This window comes from Simochromis diagramma, unplaced genomic scaffold (genome assembly GCF_900408965.1).
Source record: "Simochromis diagramma unplaced genomic scaffold, fSimDia1.1 OVJJ01000697.1, whole genome shotgun sequence".
Classification (NCBI taxonomy): Eukaryota; Metazoa; Chordata; class Actinopteri; order Cichliformes; family Cichlidae; genus Simochromis; species Simochromis diagramma.
Window position 1 is genome coordinate 50196 of NW_024387491.1, and position 22358 is coordinate 72553.

At 40.8% G+C, this 22358-nt stretch overlaps 1 protein-coding gene across 1 annotated transcript in view; it reads left to right on the top strand.

Annotated features, from left to right (window-relative positions):
- LOC120724566 overlaps nt 1-21142 on the top strand; it is a 30967-nt gene extending 9825 nt beyond the window's left edge. The window contains exons 6-14 of the mRNA XM_040016815.1: nt 1714-1759; nt 1844-1942; nt 2014-2118; nt 5386-5502; nt 6714-6830; nt 8123-8201; nt 8363-8591; nt 9882-10038; nt 20941-21142. Coding sequence (XP_039872749.1) covers nt 1714-1759; nt 1844-1942; nt 2014-2118; nt 5386-5502; nt 6714-6830; nt 8123-8201; nt 8363-8591; nt 9882-10038; nt 20941-21142 — 1151 coding nt within the window. The remainder of the gene's footprint in view (nt 1-1713; nt 1760-1843; nt 1943-2013; nt 2119-5385; nt 5503-6713; nt 6831-8122; nt 8202-8362; nt 8592-9881; nt 10039-20940) is intronic.
- The last annotated feature ends 1216 nt before the right edge of the window (nt 21143-22358 follow it).

Below are 22358 nucleotides of genomic sequence, written 5' to 3' on the forward strand. Positions count from 1 at the left end.
AGCTAGCAGGCTGAAAGAGGCTAGCAAACTGTGTGAACACTTTGTATGTGGCAGTAAAGAGAAGGATAAGGAGCTCCTCCAAATACTGATTATCTACTTAACCTGAATTTAATGCTTGTTACATTGTTTTTATTATTATTATTATTATTATTATTATTATTCATAACATGGCTCTATACTATAGTGGTTTGCACTTTTGATCTGAGGTTATTGTTTCCCTGTAAATTCAACAATGGGCCTCAATACAAAGCATCAAACAATTTTTTTTTTTATCAAGTCATTCAACTTACTGGATGAATCACTGTAGCTCTGACAGCAATGTACACTCATTTGTGTATTGGTAGTCACTGTACAAGTGCAAGCTTTTAACTTTCATTGATGATGTCATAGATTAATGTGGAGTCTGTCTGCACTCAAAGAGTGAAGAGCAAAGAAAGGTACTGTGATTATTCTGCACTTTGAGTTTCTTGTGTTTTGGTGATATTTTGTATTATGGTTTATGTTCTGGTTCATTTACAGTCTTAGTTATGCTGCTTTGAGTTTCTTATATTTCCTGTTTAGTTCCTTGATTGTTAGATTCCTGCCTGTGTCTTTGCCCTCGGTGTCTCTGTGGGTTTGTGTGAGTCCTTGTGTTTCCCTCCTTTTGTTTCATTCTATGTTTCCGCAGCCCATCATGTTCAATCACTCCCTCTCATCTGCCTTTCCTCCACTCCTCTGTCAAGCTCATGTGCTTCATGGCTCCATCTAGTGGACTGATAGTAGAGCAGCTGATGGCAGCTTCCTCTGCCACACACTGCTATCTGAGGCTGTATCCCAATTCAAGGTCTGCAGCCTTAAAGTACGCAGCCTCAACGATCCTCAAGGGCCACGTACTCAAAGACCGCTAAGGCCGGAAGTGTGAGGCTTGTGAAATGGGACGGTCTAGCCTCCATTGCGCTGCCCAGGTTGCCTAGCAACCATGATACTAACAACTGGAAACGTGTCATACAGCTTTGTTTGACAGAAATGAAGGAGAAAATCTTTGGTTCATTTGTTTGTTTGTTTCTACATGAGCTTTGATCATTCTCTGATTAAGCTCAGCTATTGAACGGCGTATATTTTAAAGTAAAGGCTTTAAAACCAAGTTAGTACAAACGTCACTAATGTCACATAACTTTGCCGACATGTGGCAAACAGTAATGTTTTAATGTTCTTCGTTATTAAACATTTGCACATAAATAAGTGACATTATATTCAGTACTTACTTAAAGTTTACTCTTCGGGCGCCCCTCATCCGCCGTTTTTCTTCGGCAAAATTATCCACACCCACCGCCGCGCTATGCATTCTGGGATATGTTGGGCCACGAAGTCTACACTGCCACAGCCTTAAAATTCAGGGAAATGAAGGACGCATTTCAAGGCCGCATTTCGAGCAGCTTTTGAATTGGGACAGCCTTCGGTGCGCCGCTGTGACGGCCCTGAAATGCGGCCTTTAAGGCTGCAGATCCTGAATTGGTATACAGCCTGACTGCATTCAGCTGACACTGAGAGGAAGCAGGAAAGAGGCAGCTGATATTTGGACAGCACACATGATGGAAAGGAGGATTTGAGTTGATGTGCACATGAATGATTTGTGTTTCCGCTGCAGGTGAAGGTAGAAAGTGTGTGTGAGCTGATGTGAATTGAGCAGCATGGATCAGTGTGAGGACAGAGAGGAGGGAGCCCCTCCCTCTAAAACCACTCTGTGTGGGGAACATGAGAGCCAGACCAAAGCTCAGAGGTGAGATGACCATCTCTAACTGTCCATGACTCTTCTCCATGTCACAGCTCAGCACTCACATCACTGCTCCATCATTATTCACAGGAACCAGCCTGGACCTCCATCCAGCTCTGTGTCCTATGAAAGTAACTCAATCAAAGATGTCATTAAGAGATTTGAGCAAAGACAGTCAGCTGAGAAAAGGTAAGCTAACTCCAATAATATCAGCTGATATGTGATGAGAATTTTTACTGAAGATTTATAACTTTTTTCAGGCTCCATCAGAGACTCAAACGTGGACCTCGACCCAGATCTGTGTACTTACAGAGTGACTGGTCAGCACATCGTCCCATTAATTTTAAAGTCTCTGCTGCAGAGAGGTGAGCTGTTAGTAACATGAACTTTGTCAGTTTGGTGTCTGATTTAATGAACTGCTTGCTGTTGTTTCCTGGTCTCTTAACTGCATTTCTGTAGGAGAAGCAGTTTGTGTAAATTATATTTTATTTTCACATAAATAACATTTGGGGAGCTACTTCCATTTTCCTAGTTGTGCTTATGAATGTGTGCAGTCTTGTGGAAAAGTCTTGAGCCACTCTTCATTACTTTATCTAACCAGATTCTTACTCTGGATGGCATTACCTTGGCCTTCAGTAACGCTGTGAGGAACCTTGGAGTCACTCTCGACCAGGGCATGTCCTTCAACGCACATATTAAACAAATATGTAGGACTAATTGTTTTTCCCATTTGTGCAGTATCTCTAAAATGTCATGAACTGACTGTGACACAGGCAGGATAGGACCCAAATGCAGACTGATAGGGAGGACTTCAACTCAAAAAGCACAGCTCTATTTGGGAAGGAAAATAATTGACAAGTTGACATGACTCTATAGGGGAAGCAAATCCAAACACACTGAACATGGAAACACGTGACTGGTAAAATAAAAAAGGAAACATGGTGACACATAGACTGTGACAAAAGGACATGGAACATGAAACACTGACTTGGGAGACAGGGTGGAACAAAAGAAGAGGGAACACAGGAAGAGGCAAGGAGAAAACAGACACCACTGAGAGAGTGAGAGGCCATGAGAATGAGAGAGAGGACCAGAGAGACAAAACGTGCTGGGAAGTGATGGGTAAACAAGATAGGCAGGGGGAACATGGATTGATACACAGGGAGGGAAAGAAGACACGAGGACTCACACAAATACTCATAAACACAGACACACAGAGAGGGACGCAAAGGACAAAGACACAAGGGGAGCTTGAACGGAAAACATGGAATAAACTCAGGGTTACAAAGTGAACCTAAAATAATAAACGATAATACAAAATGACATCGAAACAGAAACTCAGAATACTGGGGCAAAAGGACAATGACATAAAGTTAGAAATATCCTGTCTCAGAGTGATGCTGAAAAACTAGTTCATGCATTTATTACTTCCAGGCTGGATGACTGTAATTCATTATTATCAGGAAGTCCTAAAAACTCCCCGACAAGCCTGATTTTGATATTAGTGTAATTTAATGGTGCCACAAAGTTCTTTTGTTCCCATCAGTTTGTTGATCAGGTGCTTTTGATGAAGTACTTCCACCAGTTAGTCTTGACCTGTCTCCCGGTAACCCAGGGCAGCTGTGGCTACAATGTAGCTGCCATCACCAGTGTGTGAATGTGTGTGTGTGAATGGGTGGATGTAGTGTAAAGCGCTTTGGGGTCCTTAGGGACTGGACTATATAAATGCAGACCATTTACCATTTACCATAGGGGTCTTCTGAATCGCTCTTTGTCTGGTCCCGTACCCAGGACCAATTTGCCAGGGGGCAAATTTCTACCAGGGGGCAGAAGCTGTGAGCTGCTTGAGCTTCATGCTGTCACACTTTTTATTCACAGAACATATTTTTCTATTGCAGATAGGGCTGCTCGATTATGGCAAAAATGATAATCACGATTATTTTCACTGAAATTGAGATCTCGATTATTTGACGATATTTATTTAACCCTTTAAGACCTACCATAGAACCAAGTCCGCCAGAGCTTATATTATTTTTTTACATGCTGTAGTGCCATTTTTGGGAGCATTTCAAGTTGCTATACATCAATACAACTGTTATAGCCCATATTTTAATAATATGTATGCATTAAGTCCATAGTAACTACATTAATTCCAAAAAAGTGCCATAAACTACAAAAAAATTGAAAATCGATTTTGTTTTGTTTTTTTGCATATATTTCTACTTGGAGAAATTTAAGAGGCTTATCCCCCAAAACTGTAAATACAAAAAAGTTGCAAAAAATAGTTTACAACAACAGGAAATTTATCTTGAGTGTCTTCATAGTTTTATTTTGGAGATATAGCAATTTTTATATACTGCAGGAAAAACAAAAAAACAATCCTATGATGCAAATTTGCAAAGAAAACAGCATGTGCATTAAAATAAACTATTTAAAGCAGTGTAATTCGAGTTCTAAGCATCCCAGAAACTATTCAGAAAAGTCAAACATGACTTATAAAAACACCAGTATAGCCTTTTAAGGCCTACAAGTAAAAAACTACATTTTCCACGAAAATGACGTCACTTCCAGTTTCGGGCAGGAAATGACGTAAATGCGATAGTTCGCGTTGACGTCTTGTTCAATGTGGGAAGTGTTACGAACAGCTGATCGGATCGGCAAAGCGTGTTTCTGGAATATTATGTTTTTGTTCCTGCAAGCGCTTTTTATGCAGCTTTTGCAAAGCTTTATGTGGAAGGAAACCGTGACCGAGGACAAGCTGATGGCATAAGATGTAAGTACAACTCGTCCGGTTTCATATGCAAAAAAAATTACGCGGTTCAGGTTCTACAGGGATTTAAAAATAGTTACGCAAAACGGAGCGTGCTGCTCTGACCGGCTTTAAAGGGTTAACAATAACAATGTATTGAATAATGACTTTAAAAAATAATATAAAATAGTGTGCAAATACTGATAACAGTGCAAATGTTTGCAATATAAAAGATAAATGAAAAATGTAAACATCTATGTTTAGTCAACTTTGCAGTGTTGCTCTGTGGTGCAGCTACACTGTAGCAAAGTTTACACACTGTGTCTACTTGATCCACGTCTGACTCCGCCAACCCATAATGTTTCCACACCACTGAAGTTTTTTTTACCTCTCTTTTCAACCAACGGCAGTCACTCTCCTCTCTAAATAACTTCTGCTTAGCTTTCCGAGCTTCCCTTGGGTCCTCTTAATTGTTGTGACATGTGTTCGAATGTAGAGAGGTGCGCTCGATTTGCCACACGGAGCAGTGTGAGAGTAAAGCACGAGGGAGGTGCTAATAATCAGCTCAGTCATTTTTAATGATCATTGAAAGCCCAGATGGTAATCGAGATTAAAATTCGATTAATTGAGCAGCCCTAATTGCAGATTTATTTTTACTCAAGTTTACATGACTGAGAGCTACAGAGTTGTCGATTAAAGCATCAAAGCACAATACCAGCTTCGTGGATCTTTGATTATGGTTTTATTGAAATTACGTGATGAATTATTGCAGTCCCAGTACACAAACAAGTTCATGTGTTTGGTCTCTGTAACCGGCTCTATCCACCAGTTTCTCTTTCAGGTGAAAAACTTCTGAGTCTTTATCAGTTTTCTTCTGTAACAGGATCTATGTGAGACCTGCCGAACCTGGACCTGAACCCAGCTGTGTGTCCTTACAGAGTGACTGGTCAGCACATCGTCCCATTACTTTTAAAGTCCAGCCTCTGTCTGTTGCAGAGAGGTGAGCTGTTAGTAACATGAACTCTTTGATGTCATTTTGTTGTCTGATTTTAAATGAACTGCATCTCTGTAGGAGAAGCAGTCTGTGTAAAGTGAATCTCTGGAGCCGTCAAAGATCTTAAAATTACCACATCCAGCTATATTATATCTCATCACACGTGTACAGTTGAGTGTAGCTGTGTGAGTTCCTGCGTTTGTTAATGTGTGCTGATGTTGTAAGTCAGTTAAAGCTTAAGTGAAGTTTATGGACTGGGTGTCGTGTGAGATATTAGTATGTTTACTAAGGTTACAGGAGCATGAGGCTGTGTTAGCACAGAGGAGCCCAGACCTCAGCTTCCTCTCCTGGGTTTTTGTTGTCCCCTCATCGTTCCCTTCAACAGTCTCCTCACTGTTTCATCATTAACACTGATACTAGCTGTGACTTCTCAATGCTAAGGATCAATAAAACTACTGCACGTGTTTACTCTTATTTTATTTTCCTGTTTGCTTTGGAAGTGAAACGGTCACAGAGTTTTAATATCGACACAGGCTTTCAACATTTTATTTGATTTTGTTTTCAAGGACTCTTTTCAGTGAGTGTCTATTTTAGTTTCTGAGAATCTGGATGATTCAAAGGTGCAGTTGAGATTTATTTTGTACAGTTATTTGTTTTTATCTGAAAATGTAATTCTAAAGAATTAAAGTTTTCTTTTGGACTTTATCAAAATAAATATCACTTTAAAGTCCTTATTTTACTTTAAAAGTGGTGCATAGACGGTAACTGAAACAAAAGAGAAGTTTCAGCGGTGCAGAGTGGAGGGAGCTGAAATGAGCTCAAAATTTCTTTATGTTATTTGGGGTCCAAGAAGATGAAGATGTTTCGAGCACTGAAGCATCAAGTGAAACCATGAAAGCTGTGAGGAAAGTAAGAAACATGTTTAATCACAAATAGCAGACAGTAACATCGCTGTGTGAATGTGTGGAAATGGTTGATCCTCCAAAATCCCATCTGAAGTTTTCTCACCTGCAGGCGGTGAGAACTGAAAATAGCTCAGTGAAATGATGTCCAGTACAGGGGATTCCTTAGAGGAACTTGTCCAGTTTCTCAGACAGCAGGAAAAACATGTGCAGTTCTGGTCCAGCTCTGAATCATCCAGGCAGTACTTTTGACCAACTCTGATAGAGCCTCAGATTCAGAGGAAGACCTTTATTCTTCTCTTCTCTATCTAACAGGATCTATGGGAGACCTGCCGAACCTGGACCTGGACCCAGCTGTGTGTCCTTACAGAGCGACTGGTCAGCACATCGTCCCATTGATTTTAAAGTCCAGCCTCTCACTGCTGCAGAGAGGTGAGCTGTTAGTAACATGAACTCTTTGATTTAACTGCTTGATGTTGTTGGATATAAACTGCAAACACGTCATTCCCTCAATCCCATTTAAACTGTCTCTTTAAAACAAGCCTTTAATTTCTAAAGTATTGGAAATCCACTTCAGCAAACAGGAAGTGAAATATCTATTCCATCTGAAACCACAAGAAAGAAGTTTAGACATTTATTGCTCTGAAACTTGTCTCATATATTTTCCTTTTTTTAAAATGTAATGTCACCTTCAGTGTCACACAGACAGGATCTGATGAGCTTCTTGTTCCTGCAATGAAGTGACTGATAAAGAAAGCTCCTTTCAAACATGGAGCAGTGATCCAGCTGCTGTTGGCAGCAGGCCGACCACAGTGATGTGTCTAATCTGCAGACAGCTGGATCAGTGTGACAGATCAGGAGTGCAGGATTCATCCCGAGGATGTTCCAATTTTACAAATTGTTCCTCCATAAAAACCTGAAATCTAACAGCTGACCTGTACATTGTGCAGAAGAACAGCAGAAAACGTTTTTTCTGCCAGATCTCGACCTGCTTATGTATGAATGAACTTCCTGTCACTGTGTCACATGTAAAAGTGTAGAAGCACTCCGTGCAGAACTACACAAAACTGCACTCACAGCTTTGAGCAGATGATCTGAACCAGTTATACACCAATTCTGATCACATCAACACTCCTGTGGGTGCAGCAGATTCAGCTACATCACATGCAAATCAAGACTTTTGTTTTTTTCTGCTTTAAATCAGCAAAAATTGAAATAAATTGACTGGAGAACTGGAGTAGATCACAACAATGATGATATTAAATGATTTTAATTTTTACAAATTTCCAAGAAAATTGAAAAATAAGTTAAAAAAATAATAAATTGGAGAGGAAAAACAACAAAACAAAACAAAGGACAATAATACAGAAGAAAAGATTAAAATACATGAACAAGATGTTATAACAAAGTGTGCAGAGGCAGATTTTAAAATGTTTATGAAACATTGAACTGACTGAGTTGATCTAACCTAACACTGAAAGGACGTTTGTTCCACTGTGTGAAATACAAATGCAATAATCTGAACAGCAAAGAAGACTGTCTAGTCTGCTCAATTAAAAAAAAAAAAAAAAAAAAAAAAAAAAACTGGCCTTATTAATTCCACAATGTTTTATTTGGTTTGTTTGTTTTTGGAAGAACCTGTAACAACAGGGAGTCATATGGGAGTTACTGTGCTTCTTAAAATCTCTCTGAGAGGATCTTGACCTTAAAACCTTCCTCCACAGAGTGGATCAGCAGAGCTCAGAGGTTCCCAGTGGTCAGTCTGCCCAGCAGCATCAAACACAGCTGGACTCCATATTTATGGTCTGTACATGTACAACAACTACTGTTACATCTGTTCTGTTCACAGTCATCTCCATGCTGCTCTTTGTAGACCAGTGGATTGTCAGTGTGTCCAACATGGATCTGAAGTTTGGCTCCATTATTTCAGCCTGATTGGCTCATTCATAAATATTCTGTTCCAGCTGCTGGAGGACAACATCATCACTTTTGTGAAGAACGAGCTGAAGAAGATCCAGAAGGTTCTGAGTCCAGATTACCCAGAATGCCAAGAGAGTAAGATGAAGGGAGGGGAGATATTGGAGGCTGAAGTTGATGATCAGAGGAGGAACAGCAGAAAGGCATTTGTGAAGATCACAGTAGACTTCCTGAGGAGAATGAAACAGGAGGAACTGGCTGACTGTCTGCAGAGAAGTAAGATTATTTCTGTAAAGATTTAAGCTGCTTGATGAGTGAAACACTTGCTATTGTTTTAAGGACCAACATGTAGCTAAATATTCATGCTTTAAGGCAGGGGTTGGCAACCTGCGGCTCCGGAGCCACATGCGGCTCTTTAGTCCTTATAGTGCAGCTCCGGGTGGTTTAGGAAAATAAATTAGAAGTATTGAGCTGAAGTGTATTTTATTTATGTTAGTTCTTTTTTAACTTGTAGTTCTAAATTGGAAGATTATTGTGATTGAAATATAAAAATAAAATTATATTCTATTATTTTTTCATCGCTCAAAATAAGCGTCACACTCGCGGAAGCCGGTATACCTGCCAAAACGCCATGCATTTATCGAGACTTTCAACCCCAGGTAGGCCAATTATGGATCTTCGGATCCACATTATGTCAGCAGCTATTCTCCACCGTGAACTATGTTAAAAACAAACACCGCTCACGCCTCACAGATGACACATGTAAAGCTGCCTGCGTAAAGATGAAAGTGACTTTGTACAGCCCCGATTTGCAGGCGCTGTGCACAGAGGTTCGGGAGCAGAAGTCCCATTGTACTACGGCAGACCCAACGATGTTTGCATGAACATGCTTTTCAGCAACTCTTTATTGACCACTTTTCACACACGGTTGCTGTACGCATACAGCCGGGTGTAGCTTTTCAGCTCACAGCCCGACACACTCCAACACAACAGCATAGATGGCACAGACGTTAAGGCAGCGAGGCGTGATTGCGGGTGCCACTCAGGTGCTTCCACCTCCCCTGCAGACCACGCCCCGCCACATACATTAACCAGGTAAAATACATATTTAGGCAGAATTTTGCAAATATCTATTTTTCATTTTTCAGCAGCATAGTGCTTTTTTTCCAATTATCTTTTAAAAGTCAGGTCAAGGCTCCAAAAGCCCAAAGGAGATATAAGGCTGACGGCTCAAAACAGCTTTTGTTTGCTGGATCATTTTAGTTCAGCTGGGTGTCTTTCCTTTTGTTAGTTCAAAATGTGTTAATTACATAAATAAAATGTAATATTTTCTATAGCACTTCATGGATTTCATAAGCAACACATCTTAGTTGTTCACAAAAAGCATAAAGTAAAAAAAAAAAAAAGTATATACAGTGTTATCTTCATTTTAGATGTCAAAAAGTATTTGCGGCTCCCAGTGTTTTCTTTTGCGTGGAAACTGGGTCCAAATGTCTCTTTGGGTCTTAAAGGTTACTGACCCCTGCTTTAAGGAGATGAGACATAATGTTTTGCATTTTTTTCCAGCACATTTTCCTACAGTATGTCAACATAAGTTTAAATCTGCACTGAAGAAGAAGTTCGAGTGTGTGTTTGAGGGGATCGCTAAAGCAGGAAACCCAACCCTTCTGAATCAGATCTACACAGAGCTCTACATCACAGAGGGAGGGACTGCAGAGGTCAATGATGAACATGAGGTCAGACAGATTGAAACAGCATCCAGGAAACCAGACAGACCAGAAACAACAATCAGACAAGAAGACATCTTTAAAGCCTCACCTGGAAGAGATGAACCAATCAGAACAGTGCTGACAAAGGGAGTGGCTGGCATTGGGAAAACAGTCTTAACACAGAAATATACCCTCGACTGGGCTGAAGACAAAGCCAACCAGGACATCCAGTTCATATTTCCATTCACTTTCAGAGAGCTGAATCTGCTGAAAGAGGAAACGTTCAGCTTGGTGGGACTTGTTCATCACTTCTTTACTAAAATTGAAGAAGCAGGAATCTGCAGATTTGAAGACTTCCAGGTTGTGTTCATCTTTGATGGTCTGGATGAGTGTCGACTTCCTCTGGACTTCCACAACACTACAATCCTAACTGACCCTAGAAAGTCCACCTCAGTGGATGTGCTGCTGATAAACCTCATCAGGGGGAAACTGCTTCCCTCTGCTCATCTCTGGATAACCACACGACCTGCAGCAGCCAATCAGATCCCTCATGACTGTGTTGGCATGGTGACAGAGGTGAGAGGGTTCAGTGACCCTCAGAAGGAGGAGTACTTCAGGAAGAGATTCAGAGATGTGGATCAGGCCAGCAGGATCATCTCCCACATCAAGACTTCACGAAGCCTCCACATCATGTGCCACATCCCAGTCTTCTGCTGGATCACTGCTACAGTTCTGGAGGATGTGCTGAAACCCAGAGAGGGAGGAGAGCTGCCCAAGACCCTGACTGAGATGTACATCCACTTCCTGGTGGTTCAGGCCAAAGTGAAGAAGGTCAAGTATGATGGAGGAGCTGAGACAGATCCACACTGGAGTCCAGAGAGCAGGAAGATGATGGAGTCTCTGGGAAAACTGGCTTTTGATCAGCTGCAGAAAGGAAACCTGATCTTCTATGAATCCGACCTGAGAGAGTGTGGCATCGATATCAGAGCAGCCTCAGTGTACTCAGGGGTGTTCACACAGATCTTTAAAGAGGAAAGAGGGCTGTACCAGAACAAGGTGTTCTGCTTCATCCATCTGAGTGTTCAGGAGTTTCTGGCTGCTCTTCATGTCCATCTGACCTTCATCAACTCTGGACTCAATCTGATGGAACAACAACAAACAACCTCCCAGAAGTCTGAACCAGAACAATCTGCAGAGAAACACTTCTACCAGAGTGCTGTGAACAAGGCTTTACAGAGTCCAAATGGACACCTGGACTTGTTCCTCCGCTTCCTCCTGGGTCTTTCACTGCCGACCAATCAGACTCTCCTACAAGGCCTTCTGACACAGAAAGGCAGTACCTCAGAGACTAATCAGGACACTGCCCTGTACATCAAGAAGAAGCTCAGTGAGAATCTGTCTGCAGAGAAAAGTATCAATCTGTTCCACTGTCTGAATGAACTGAATAATCGTTCTCTTGTGGAGGAGATCCAACAGTCTCTGAGATCAGGACGTCTCTCCACTGATAAACTTTCTCCTGCTCAGTGGTCAGCTCTGGTCTTTATCCTACTGTCATCAGAAAAAGATCTGGATGTGTTTGACCTGAAGAAATACTCTGCTTCAGAGGAGGCTCTTCTGAGGCTGCTGCCAGTGGTCAAAGCCTCCAACAAAGCTCTGTGAGTACATTTGCACTCATCCCTTTACTTTTAACAGCCAAATGTGTCAGTAATTTATTTTACCAGTGTCATGGTTTGGATTTTGAGGAAGAGACATACGACTGGTAGTAGTGGGTCAACACAGATTATTTTTATTATAACACACAGTACAGTGTGGGAAGAGCCGGACTTCTTCTTCGTCTGCACAAAGACAGAAAGCTTTATAGCCATTTATGACGTCAGAAGAATTCAGAAGCATTCCCCTATCTCCTTCTATGTCCTTCTATGGCTAAGAACAACAAGATGTTCCAGATGTTTCCACTCATGCTTTCTGGGAACCTAACCAATTGTGTATACAGAGTGTGCAGTTTGTGAGTGTAGGTCCAGGCTAAAAAGTTCACCGTATCCTCATATGACTTTACTGCGGCCTGACTGGAGGTACAGCTTCTGCTGGTGCTTTTCGCCACATAATAGAGTATTACTTCTCGAATGTGTTTTATCCTGCGTGCTCTGAAACAAATGATAAATGATACATGATAAACTGAAGATAAGTAATACAGACTAATGAAGTACTGATGAAATAATGACAGTGCATATAAATGATAACAAAGTGACAGTAAAATAACAGGTTTTTCTCGACACCAGGCTTCACGTCTTTGTATGAATTTGTATCCTAAAATTTTTTAATTTCTCCAGTATAACTGTAACCTCTTTGATGGCTCAAGAACTCAGTGTACTCGAGACGCTGAATGCACCTTAAACTATAACATCATCATCATCATGTGTTGCTTTTGTGTTATCAGTCTTTGTTTAAAAGCTGGGGGCTGTATGTGCCTAATGTTATAATACTTTATATTCACATGCATGCTCCTACATAGATTTCTACTGGTCTATTTTAAGTCACAACTGTTGGTGAAACAATCACTTTTACATGCGTGGTGGCCAGTGTTAGGAAGGCTACTTTTAAAATGTATTCCACTACAGATTAGAGATGGCACGATACCACTTTTTTATGTCCGATACCGATATCATAAATTTGGATATCTGCCGATACCGATATGAATCCGATATAGTGTTTTTTAATCAATAAAACAGTTTTTTTTAAATATCTTGCTGCATTTTGTATAAGTCCATACTCAAGTTTAAAACAACAACTACACTAAAGCTATTCTGTTATACCTGTATGCAAAAAAAAATATTTCATAGTTCAGCAATACACCATCCTCCCTATTCTGGTATTTTAAAGAGTACTTAGCGTAAATATTAAGCAACTTAACTAATAGGGTTCCAACTCCCAGCAACAACAAAAATAAATAAATAAAAAATAGGGAACCACCCCTCACGGTCCACCTCATGATGCTTAATCGACGTAATCAACCTTAATTTGATGCAGTGTGAAAAAAAATGCACAGAAATCAATTATTTTTCAAGAAATATTAAATAGATTCAACATCTTTCTTCAACAAAATTGCAGACTGCACAGATGGTACCTTCCCAAAGGAAAAAGTACTATAGCTTACTAGGGTATATATATTAGACTTAATAGTTACTATATACAGTAATGGACTTCTATTCATTTTACATCAAATTAAAACTTTGGGTGTCAGATAATTATTTATTAAAAGCTAGACATTTTAAATGAGAATAAGAAAGAAAAGTATGTTTTTGTGCCCCCTTTTCCCTGTTAATGCCCTATCGGCCCCCCTGGCTAAACTTTGCTAGATCCGCCCCTGCACAGTTACCAGCGTCAGCTACGTAGAAAAAGATCCTCGAGTAGAAAGTAATATTAAATACATTCTAACAACAGCTTATCAAGCTTAAACGTGCTGCTGTTGTTTATCCACTGGTTTCCTCTTTCTGATGCAAAGTGGGCCAAAAACAAACAAGAGAGACGGACTCGCGACAGAAAAGCCGATCAGCTGATCATTAAGCAGTTTCATGATTGAAGTAGCAGCAAGAAGAGGCAGTCGCTCCATATATCGTTTGTTAAGCTTAACGCAGGAATGCTTTACAAACATTCAGAGATGGACTTACACACTTGCTTTACTTCTCTCGGGGATAACTTTGTCGGAGATGAAATGCCGGGTTGCTAGCGAGGCTCCAAATGCTCAACCAGACCACCGACAGGTCCCGCATGCCACAGCCGCTCTATCACGTGATGCATACTGCTCCGACGTGCTAACGTTCTGAGGCGAGTTACGGCGTGTTGCAAGTTTTGTGAGGTGCTTTCGTGATATTTAATGGATCGGATTACATTTTTTATTTTTCTCCGATATCCGATCCAGTAATTTAGGTCAGTATTGGACCGATACCGATACGTAATATCGGATAGGTCCATCTCTACTACAGATTACAGAATACATGCCCCAAAATGTATTTTGTAACGTATTCCGTTACGTTACTCAATGATAGTAATGTATTCTGAATACTTTGTATTACTTGATATATTGTCATGCTTTTTACAACCACATGAATGTACTATTGCCGTGCGATTTATTACTATTACTGAAGGTTATTCGCCATACCAATACCAACTAGATTTTAAAATCTTAATATAAAATGAGCAACAATAGGTTCACATTATGAAAGGCTGCACTTCTTGCAGTGATCTCGTATAGAAAATTATTATATAAAACAGCTCCGTGGCTCTGAACCGTAAAGGCATAAAACTGTAAAGGGACCTCTGGCTAGTACGTCGAGTTCCGTGTCGGGCTTGTAGCTGAAAACTAGCTTTACTTTGTTGTCTAGGTCAACTTTGCTAGCGAAAGACAGAGAGAGGCGTTGAAAGGCTGCTCCAACAGAACTTGTTGTTTCGGAGGAAAACACAAACAAAGTGTACAGTCGAGTCAATAGCTTACTTACAACCGGCTCCTCAGGCACTCTTTTGGCTGCAGTGGTTATTATTATATTTACAAGCTTCCATCTCCCGTTTCTGGTGGGTGACAACGCTTACTTTTCCACTGTCCTTTTTCTCCCTCCCTCGTGCTCACAGACACATAGCGGGTATTGCAGTCCATTCTCCCTGCAGCACGTACTATACTACCCATGAGGCTACATTCTTTAGGGCAATGCCTGTAACACTCTGCCTATTGCCTTCTTATTAAATCATTTTCGTGAATAATTTTTTTGAAATAATTCTTCACGTCATAACGTGTGCCGCAAATAGAGGTTACATGGGCCGCGAGATTGACACACAGGCATTAGAACCTCTTAATGCGCGTTTTCTTTGGGTTTCCTCTGGTGTGGAATGACCAAAAATAGAGAGGTCATAACCTAATCTCCAAAAGTTGATTCTGTTCATCTGGACCTAGCGTTTTGTGGTAGAAACGTTTCGTCACTCATCCAAGTGACTCGTTCAGTCTCAGCTGACTGCAGGTTCAGATGAACAGAATCAGGTCAAGATGATCAGAATCAACTTTTGGAGATTTACTTACCTGGATGATAGAGCATGCATCAAGACGTCATAGCCTAATATATGGAACAGGAAAAGACCGCTGTGTAATTCATTTATTTCAACAAAGTAACTGTATTTTGAATACCACCCTTTTAAACGGTAACTGTAACAGAATACAGCTACTCATATTTTGTATTTTAAATACGTAATGGCAGTACATGTATTCCGTTACTCCCCAACACTGGTGGTGGCTCATGCATTAAACAAACCATTTGCATTGAGAATTTTTTTTATAATCACATCATTTCAATTACTCAGTGAATCATTGCAGCCATAGAAGCATCCTTAGTTTCACTTTTTAAGTTTAGATTTCTGGGCACTTCCCAGGATCTACTGAGCATTACTTTTTCACCCACTTCTCTCCACTTTCCATGTGTTCATGCGCCACTATTGAATTGAATTGATTACTAAACTCTGGCTCGTTCTTCCACAATGTGTTTTTTGTTTCTATGTTGTTATTTCCTGCTCTCTCCCCTCACTCCAAACTAGTTGCAGCAGATGGTTGTCCCTCGCTGACCCTGCTTTTCTTCCAGTTTCTTTCACTTTCACACTGTTGCCAAGTGGGCGTTGTCAAAATGTTGGTACAGACTTTGGCGCACCTCAGTTCAATTCCATTCAATCTCTCTGTTTTTCCCCCTTATTGGCTGATGATAAGTTGTTTTTTGTGTTTTTACCTGATTTATAGCTATGCTCATCATTATCTTCAAATTAACTCATTGACTGCCTACTGCTGCTATAGCTTACCTGGCTGAGCAGGTGACCCACGTACTGAAGGTTCGAGTCGTGACTCCAGGGCATGGTTTGACTCTGCCCAAGACAATTTCCTGTGTGTCATTCTCCTCACTGCTCCCTCCTTTCCTCTCATCTCTGTCCTATACAGTGAAGACAAAAGGCCTCAAGTTCTGAAAACTCTTCCCCTTCATCATCTTCCAAATGATCTCTCTCATCTAAAATCACCAGTATTCTCTGAGTAGACAATCTTTTCACAATATTGAATGAAAAGGATCCAAGTGGGTACAGTTATTTATTTGTTGTGTTCTGTTTTGTAGCTGGTATAGAGTGTGAAAAACTCTCGGTTGCCAAACTTATATGCAGTTTAGAAGAAAAACATGGACTGAAGCGTTTGTTTCATCATCCTTCACAACTCAGGCACAAGTTGTCACAAACTGCAGCAGACCAGTACAAAGCATGTCTTAGTGGATGGCTGCAGAATCCAGAGTTTTATGTTTCTACTAGATTTAAGAAGTGTGACGCTGCTACTTTAATTAACAACTTTTAAATACATTCTTCTTTCATAGTATAATCTTCACGTGCTTCATCCGAAGCACACTTTCTGTGTACTCACTACCTAATTTATAGCCAAAGTATTCACTCACTGTCTCTGTACTGTTTCGCTAGCTTAGCTTAGCTCGTAGCCGACTCGTTAGCACCATGGCTACTTCACCTGTCCCTCCTGCACTTTCTTGCTCATTGTGTCAGATGTTTAGTTACTCCTCGGCCTCCTTTAGCAGTAATGATATCTGTAACAAATGTAGCATATTTGCAGCTCTGGAGGCCAGGATTACTGAATTGGAGACTCGGCTTCGCACCCTTCATTCACCCGTAGCTAGCCAGGCCCCTGTAGCTGGTGCAGCCGAAGATAGCGTAGGCCCCGCTAGCTGTTCCCCGGCAGACCCCAAGCAGCTGGAGAAAGAGGGCGGCTGGGTGACGGTGAGGAGGAAGCATAGTCCTAAACAGAAGCCCCAGGTACACCACCAACCCGTTCATGTGTCTAACCGTTTTTCCCCACTCGGCGACACACCCGCCGGGGGTCAAACTCTGGTAATTGGTGATTCTGTTCTCAGACATGTGAAGCTAGAGACACCGGCAACCATAGTCAATTGTCTTCCAGGGGCCAGAGCAGGCGACATTGAAGGAAATTTAAAACTGCTGGCTAAGGGTAAACGTAAATTCAGTAAAATCATAATTCACGTCGGCAGTAATGACACCCGGTTACGCCAATCGGAGGTCACTAAAATCAATATTGAATCGGTGTGCAACTTTGCTAAAACAATGTCGGACTCTGTAGTTTTCTCTGGTCCCCTCCCCAATCAGACCAGGAGTGACATGTTTAGCCGCATGTTCTCCTTAAATTGCTGGCTGTCTGAGTGGTGTCCCAAAAACGATGTGGGCTTCATAGATAATTGGCAAACCTTCTGGAGGAAACCTGGTCTTGTTAGGAGAGACGGCATCCATCCCACTTTGGATGGAGCAGCTCTCATTTCTAGAAATATGGACAAATTTATTAAACCCCCAAAATATGACTATCCAGAGTTGGGACCAGGAAGCAGAGTTGCAGTCTTACACACCTCTCTGCAGCTTCTCTCCTCCTGCTACCCCCCAAAAACCCATCTCCATAGAGACTGTGTCAGCTTCCAAAAAGACAAAAAACAAACTAAAAACCAGCAACAAACAACTTAAACATAAACAATTACAAAGAAAGAGCAATACAGTATCCACACCTGAACCAAAGAGTAAAACAGTGAAATGTGGATTATTAAATATTAGGTCTCTCTCCTCCAAGTCTCTGTTAGTACATGACTTAATAATTGATCAACAAATTGATTTACTCTGCCTTACAGAAACCTGGTTGCAGCAGGATCATTATCTTAGTTTAAATGAATCAACACCCCCGAGTCATTCTAACTACCAGAAATCTCGAAGCACAGGCCGAGGGGGCGGTTTGGCAGCAATTTTTCACACCAGCCTATTAATTAATGAAAGACCAAGACAGACTTTTAATTCATTTGAAAGCCTGATGCTTAACATTGTCCACCCCAGCTGTGAAACTCAGAAACCAGTCTTACTTGTTATCATCTATCGTCCACCTGGGCCTTACACAGAGTTTCTGTCTGATTTCTCAGACTTTATATCTAATTTAGTTCTGAGCTCAGATAAAATAATTATTGTGGGTGATTTTAACATCCATGTAGATGCTAAAAATGACAGCCTCAACATGGAATTTAGTCTGTTATTAGACTCAATTGGTTTCTCTCAAAATGTAAAAGAACCCACCCACCACTTTAATCACACTCTAGATCTTGTTTTAACATCTTCAATGCCCTGTACCAACACAGAGCAGAGCAGCTATCTGAATGCTACCCCAACAGAAGTCGATTATCTTGTAAATAATTTCACCTCCTCACTACGTACGACTCTGGATACTGTAGCTCCTGTGAAAACTAAGGTCTCTAATCAGAAGTACCTGACTCCGTGGTATAATTCTCAAACACGTAGCCTAAAGCAGATGACTCGTAATCTGGAGAGGAAATGGCATGTTACAAATTTAGAGGATCATCATTTAGCCTGGAGAAATAGTTTGCTGCTTTATAAGAAAGCCCTACGCAAAGCCAGAACATCTTACTATTCATCACTGATTGAAGAAAATAAGAACAACCCCAGGTTTCTCTTCAGCACTGTAGCCAGGCTGACAAAAAGTCAGAGCTCTTTTGAGCCAACCATCCCTTTAACGTTAACTAGTAATGACTTCATGAACTTCTTCACGAATAAAATTTTTATCATTAGAAAAAATTACCAGTAATAATCCCACAGATGTAATATTATCTACAGCTACTCTTAGTACCATTGATGTTAAGTTAGAATCTTTTTCTCCAATTGATCTTTCTGAGTTAACTTCAATAATTACTTCCTCCAAACCATCAACGTGTCTTTTAGACCCCATTCCTACAAAACTGCTCAAAGAAGTCCTGCCATTAATTAATTCTTCGATCTTAAATATGATCAACCTATCTCTAATAATCGGCTATGTACCACAGGCCTTCAAGCTGGCTGTAGTTAAACCTTTACTCAAAAAGCCATCTCTAGACCCAGCAGTCTTAGCTAATTATAGGCCAATCTCCAACCTTCCTTTCATATCAAAAAATCTTGAAAGAGTAGTTGTCAAACAGCTAACAGATCATCTGCAGAGGAATGGTTTATTTGAAGAGTTTCAGTCAGGTTTCAGAGCTCATCACAGCACAGAAACAGCTTTAGTGAAGGTTACAAATTATCTTCTTATGGCCTCTGACAGTGGACTCATCTCTGTGCTTGTCCTGCTAGACCTTAGTGCAGCATTCAATACTGTTGACCATAATATCCTATTAGAGCGATTAGAACATGCTGTAGGTATTACAGGTACTGAACTGCAGTGGTTTGTATCATATCTATCTAATAGACTCCAATTTGTGCATGTAAATGGAGAGTCCTCTTCACACACTGAGGTTAATTATGGAGTTCCACAGGGTTCAGTGCTAGGACCAATTCTGTTTACATTATACATGCTTCCCTTAGGCAGCATCATTAGAAGACATAGCATACATTTTCACTGCTATGCCGATGACACCCAGCTCTATCTGTCCATGAAGCCAGATAACACACACCAATTAGTTAAACTGCAGGAATGTCTTAAAGACATAAAGATCTGGATGGCCGCTAACTTTCTGCTTCTTAATTCAGATAAAACTGAGGTTATTGTACTCGGCCTTGAACATCTTAGAAATATGGTATCTAACCAGATTCGTAATCTGGATGGCATTACCTTGGCCTCCAGTAATGCTGTGAGGAACCTTGGAGTCATTTTTGACCAGGACATGTCCTTCAACGCACATATTAAACAAATATGTAAGACTGCTTTCTTCCATTTGCGCAACATCTCTAAAATTAGAAATATCCTGTCTCAGAGTGACGCTGAAAAACTAGTTCATGCATTTATTACTTCCAGGCTGGACTACTGTAATTCATTACTATCAGGATGTCCAAAAAACTCACTGAAAAGCCTTCAGCTAATCCAAAATGCTGCAGCAAGAGTACTGACAGGGACTAGAAAGAGAGAGCATATTTCTCCTGTTTTGGCTTCCCTTCATTGGCTTCCTGTTAAGTCCAGAATTGAATTCAAAATCCTGCTCCTCACATACAAGGTCTTAAATAATCAGGCCCCATCTTATCTTAATGACCTTGTAGTACCATATCACCCTATTAGAGCACTTCGCTCTCGCACTGCAGGCCTACTTGTTGTTCCTAGAGTATTTAAAAGTAGAATGGGAGGGAGAGCCTTCAGTTTTCAGGCCCCTCTTCTGTGGAACCAGCTTCCAGTTTGGATTCGGGAGACAGACACTATCCCTACTTTTAAGATTAGGCTTAAAACTTTCCTTTTTGCTAAAGCATATAGTTAGGGCTGGACCAGGTGACCCTGAATCCTCCCTTAGTTATGCTGCAATAGACATAGGCTGCCGGGGGATTCCCATGATGCATTGAGTTTTTCCTTTCCAGTCACCTTTCTCACTCACTATGTATTAACAGACCTCTCTGCATTGAATCATATCTGTTATTAACCTCTGTCTCTCTTCCACAGCATGTCTTTTATCCTGTCTTCCTTCTCTCACCCCAACCGGTCGCAGCAGATGGCCGCCCCTCCCTGAGCCTGGTTCTGCCGGAGGTTTCTTCCTGTTAAAAGGGAGTTTTTCCTTCCCACTGTCGCCAAAGTGCTTGCTCATAGGGGGTCATATGATTGTTGGGTTTTTCTCTGTATCTATGAAGCGCCTTGAGGTGACTTTTGTTGTGATTTGGCGCTATATAAATAAAATTGAATTGAATTGAATTGAATTTAGAGTTTGTTTTCATGTCTTCTGACTCAGAAGGTGGAGCAGGTAGAGCTTACAAGGAGTAAGTGGGGATATAGAAGGACAATTGTATTTTAATCAAGCTATTTAGTTAACCATTAATTTTATTGGCTGCTAGCATTTAAAAAAATAATTTAACTGTTTTAATTTATTTGTTTGTTTGTTTTTCAGACTGAGTGACTGCAAAATCTCAGAGAGAAGCTGTGGTGCTCTGTCCACAGTTCTCAGCTCCCAGTCCTCTTGTCTGAAAGAGCTGGATCTGAGTATCAATGACCTGCAGGATTCAGGAGTGGAGTTTCTGTCTGCTGCACTGAAGAGTCCACATTGTACACTGGAAACTCTCAGGTCAGGATTCAAACATTCCCACTGCTGATCATATAAAGTCTGAATGATTTTATTCCATAAAAAACTGAACTTTTTAGAATCGGCAGTGACCTTTTACTTATCTATAGATGGCTTAGGAGATTCTTCATTACTGTCTGATGATTTCTTTACAGCTATATATTTTGTTTAATTGGTAAAAGAAAGGTATTGTGCGCTTCATGTTTTCTGTTGCATGTTTTGTTTGACACACCGGTGAGCAAACCATTTTTTCCACAGCAGACAATATAACCAACAAGCGGTCTGCTCCTCTCAGTTGTTCTGCTCACGATATCACTGATTGCCAATTGATCCAGACAACAATGATATGGGTTTTCATGGTGCTGTTGATAGTGAGGACAGCCAGATGGTCAGAGATGGGTTGGAAGGCCAGAACGATATTCAAAGCCTGAGTATCAACCATAAAATCAACTTCTCATTTCTCACTCCCAGAGTAGAAACGAGTGAGTGTCCTATCAATCGCAAGTATGTTCAGTCACAGTGCCAAGTACAGAACTACATATTTCAGATTTTGCTACAATCCAGATATTGAATTTGAGGAGTTTGTGAGCACTTATCACATTGAGCTCTTTTTCCACATCGGCTGGTTTGGATATTTATTGTGGTCACTTTTTTATATTAGCATAGAATAGAATAGAATAGAATAGAATAATCCTTTAATTGTCCCACAAAGTGAAATTTGGTTGTAACAGCAGCACGAAAACATATACAAACAGAACAGAACACAAAACACAGAACACAGAACAGAAACACACACAATTTCTACATATTTAAATCAAGGGCAATAGTTACCAAAACAGAGTATTGTAAAGTTATCAAAAATTAAAGTGATTGGTGCAAGTTACATTGCTGATGTAAACATCTATGTTTGTTGGGAGCAGTTTTGATTGTACAGTCTGACAGCTGCAGGGAGGAAGGACCTGCGGAAATGCTCCTTCATGCATCTAGGATGCAACAGTTTGTCACTGAAGAAGCTCTACAGTTCAGCAACATTTGCATGCATGGGGTGGGAGACTCCGTCAGAGAAGTTATTTTGGTCAGAGTCCTTCTGTCTCCCACCGCCAGCACTGGATCCAGGATGCATCCCAGAACAGAGCTGGCCTTCCTGATGAGTTTATCCAACCTCTTCCTCTCAGCTGTCGATTAACTGCTGCTCCAACATACATCACTGTAAAAAAATGACGGATGCTACCACAGAGTGATAGAAG